The sequence below is a fragment of the Alosa alosa genome, chromosome 5 (assembly GCF_017589495.1).
Source record: "Alosa alosa isolate M-15738 ecotype Scorff River chromosome 5, AALO_Geno_1.1, whole genome shotgun sequence".
NCBI classification, from domain to species: domain Eukaryota; kingdom Metazoa; phylum Chordata; class Actinopteri; order Clupeiformes; family Clupeidae; genus Alosa; species Alosa alosa.
The window spans coordinates 20,095,594-20,099,042 of record NC_063193.1 but is presented as its reverse complement, the minus strand read 5'-3'; the positions used below and the strand labels follow the sequence as shown (position 1 = coordinate 20,099,042).

The 3,449-nt window shown below is 42.5% G+C and overlaps 1 protein-coding gene across 1 annotated transcript; it reads right to left on the bottom strand.

Annotated features, from left to right (window-relative positions):
- Positions 1 to 1,835: 1,835 nt before the first annotated feature.
- Positions 1,836 to 3,218, bottom strand: tal2 (T-cell acute lymphocytic leukemia 2). The gene is made up of 2 exons (XM_048243913.1): positions 2,943 to 3,218; positions 1,836 to 2,282 (listed from the first exon to the last, which is right to left on the bottom strand). Exon 2 carries the CDS (start codon positions 2,262 to 2,264, stop codon positions 1,887 to 1,889), a length of 378 nt encoding a protein of 125 aa, XP_048099870.1. The 5' UTR covers positions 2,265 to 2,282; positions 2,943 to 3,218; the 3' UTR covers positions 1,836 to 1,886.
- Positions 3,219 to 3,449: the final 231 nt, after the last annotated feature.

The window sequence follows — 3,449 nt, the reverse complement described above, 5'->3', positions numbered from 1 at the left end:
TAAAGACAGGAGAGAAGCTGAGGGGAAGGGGAGGACTGGGGGGGTTGTGGGCAGCTTTGCATTTAAAACTAGTTGAGTAGTTGGCAGGATTTGGAGAGCTGCTCTGTGCATGAATGTGCTCTACTAGTAATGACATCTAGAGAGTTAATGTTTTGAGATGTAAAAGGCAGGTTGGGGACAGTAACTGTTAGTTCACAAAGGCTATGTTGTGTCCTAAACCACCTTTTTTTGCCCTAAGGTTGGTGTCTCAAAAAAGAAATACCAGATTGTTTATTTCTTGACTTTTTTGTCGGGAAGGGTGAAAAATAATACTTTCACCATGCTACTCTGTCAATAGTTCAGAAGGAGAAGATGCTAAAAAAATGTCTTAGACTTTCTAAAAGATTTGTTTATTCACATGTCACAAGAGTGAAGGCATCAGGCCAAAGGTCTCCCTCTTTCCAAACTCCCCTGGTCCAGCCCCACTTCAGAATGAAATGACCATGTCTAGTTGAAAAAGAGTGTCCCCGTGTTGACTGCTGGACGACCCTGTGACACAGGGGCACAAGTTAAGCTGTCCTTTCTCTCTGTCCAATTCACCTCCCCTCAGACTGTCCCGAGAGGTCGTCGCTATGGTCACAGTCCAGGACAGGCTGTGCCGGACATTCAGATGGTCAGTGGCCTATTCAAGAGGGCCCGCTGCTGACACACACTTGGGCACTCACACACACACACACACACACACACACACACACACACACACACACACACCACTGATTTTTGTGTGCAAGTGTAAGTGTGTGTGATGAAGAGCAACAGCAGTATACGGGGGAAAAGAAAACAAATTAAACTGTAAATAAAAAGAAACATTAAACCCTTGAAACATTATAAATCTTGAGCACATCTAAAGTCTCACTTCTGTGTCCTCTGTGTAGACTATCTCCAGAGAATGCTTTCAAAAACTGAGAGCACATTGATTTGTTTGCATGTTTTTAGGACTTTATTTATTTTAAAATCAAATGTTTCAAATAAATAGTTAATAGTTAATAAATAATAAATTATATGTAAAAAACAACAAATAATATACATTTACACATAAAATAAAATCCACAATAAAATACAATACAAGAACAATAACAAAGGACAAATAATAGTCTTTGGCCATATGACATTTGTACAAAAGAGCATAAATACTTGTACAAAATATAAGTAACATCCTTGTGTCAAATAAATCCATAATTTAGTAAGATTGTCAAATTAGTTATGAAATTAACTGCAACAGTACCATCATAAACAGAAACTCAGCATCACAAGTCGTGTGGGTAAAGTGAAAATGAGAATTGAATAATTCAAATACTGGATTAAACTCTCTAGTTAATAAGACGATCAATTAATCTCTTATTTCTCAATGCCTGCTATACACCTTTTACTTTAAAAATACTAATTGAATACATCATTTATTGATGTTTTCAATGTCTGCCATCATTACAACATTTTTCCAGTTTTTCCTCACTCGACCAATGCATCAGGGCTGCACCAAAGTTGTGGTTGTTCTGTTCCAGGGAGTGATGAAAGTGTGCACCTTTCCTCCCTTGCGTCCCTTTCCTCCCTTATGTCCCTTTGGATGAGAATGTCCATAAAATACAGCAAATACAAATGTGTAGAGTTGATGTTTTTCAAGTCAAGTGCGTGAAAAAAAGAAAAGCACACCATATCGTCCCACATTCTGCACAAAAACCAAGCCTTCTTTGCCCACCTCTACTCACTCTATCAGTCAAACACAGGTCACCTTGACAGTCGACCTCCATGAGAGAAGGACTTTTGTGGGTTTATGGGGACCTCTCTCTCTCTTTCTGTGTCTCTGTGTCTCTCTCTCTCTCTCTCTCTCTCTCTCTCTCCAGAGAGGCCTACCAAGCCTCGGAGCTGTCACAGCTGGAGCTGGGCGAGGGGGCGTCCGTGTCACTGGTCAGGGTCCAGGGTCGAGCGGCCTGCAGGCTCTCCATGTTTCCCCGCAGGAAGCTGAGCAGTGCGGCCGGGGACTGGCCCGTGGTCTGGATGCCACCACCACCACCTCCTCCTGCGCCGCCTCCACCTCCTCCGCCCTGGACATCCAGCAGCTGCACCAGGAAGTTGATGTAGCGCATGGCCAGGCGCAGGATCTCGTTCTTGCTCAGCTTCTTCTCGGGCGGATGTGTGGGAATAAGCTTGCGCAGCTCGGCAAAGGCTGTGTTGACGTTGTGCTGGCGCCAACGCTCCCGCGTGTTGGTAAACACTTTCCTGGTCATGTTGGACGAGACGGAGACCTTGGGATTTGAAAAACAATGAACGCATTAGGTATGCAAGCAAACACGCAAGTGAGCAAATTAAGGAAGAGATACCACTATCAAAGAGCTAATGGTTGGCTTTGACATAAATAGACTACATCACTCTTTTATTGCAAGGTTTTCTCTTATTGCTAGATTAATGGCCATTTTCTAAAAAAATGCACCAAAAGAAATTGACGCAATGTCAACAAATCCAAATGCATTTCCCCTATATGTATATACATTTAACATATTACATAACATTTGACATATTATTTTCATAGAGCTTAATTCTATCTTATACAGTATTTGTGTGTATGGATATTTGGAAAGATAATTTCACTAGATACTATCAAAAAAGTCAAAGATCAAAAGAGCATTTTGTACTATTAGTGTATTTAAAGAGCCAAATAAACAAATGAATACATTTTTGCTCAGATGATTTAAATCTAACAATTTATCCTGAAATGAGGAGCACATACTGTATGACTAGATATAAAAAAGAAATCTATATTTTCCACTGCAGAAGCAAAGCAACTGGCAGCATTCTTTCTCATAAGTCCTCATAAGAAAGACACAAATTCCAATACATCTCACCAAAAAATAAACAAATGAATAAATAACATCAAGACGTATCTGACTGTATACATGAAGTCTCACCTTGTGGGCGGCGTTGCTTGCAGAAGCTGTGGATTTAAAGCGCTGTCCTCCTCAGGTCAGCTGTGAGACTGGGCAACAGAGAGTAGCAGCAGTAGCTCCAGTATCAGGGTCTGTCCGTATCCCAGCGTGTTTGAGAGAGTGTGAGTGTGTGTGAGTGTGTGTGTGTGTGTGTGTGTGTGTGTGAGTGAGTGTGCAGTCACTGAGAGCTCCTCATAGTCTCTGTGCGTGGGGGCAAGCGAGGCTGCTCTTGGCTGACGAGAGGAAGAGAGAGGGGAGGGGAGGAGAGGACTGGGTCTTGTCTCCCCTTATGATTTATAGGCACCTTCACCAGTGACGTGTGCTGCCACTCCACCATCATCATCCCCACCCCCCTAAACACACACACACACACACACAACCACAAACATACCCCCTAAAAACACACACACACACACACACACTACACAAACACACACAAAACCCGCTTACCCCCCAACACACACACACAAACACAAGCCCCATCCTCAT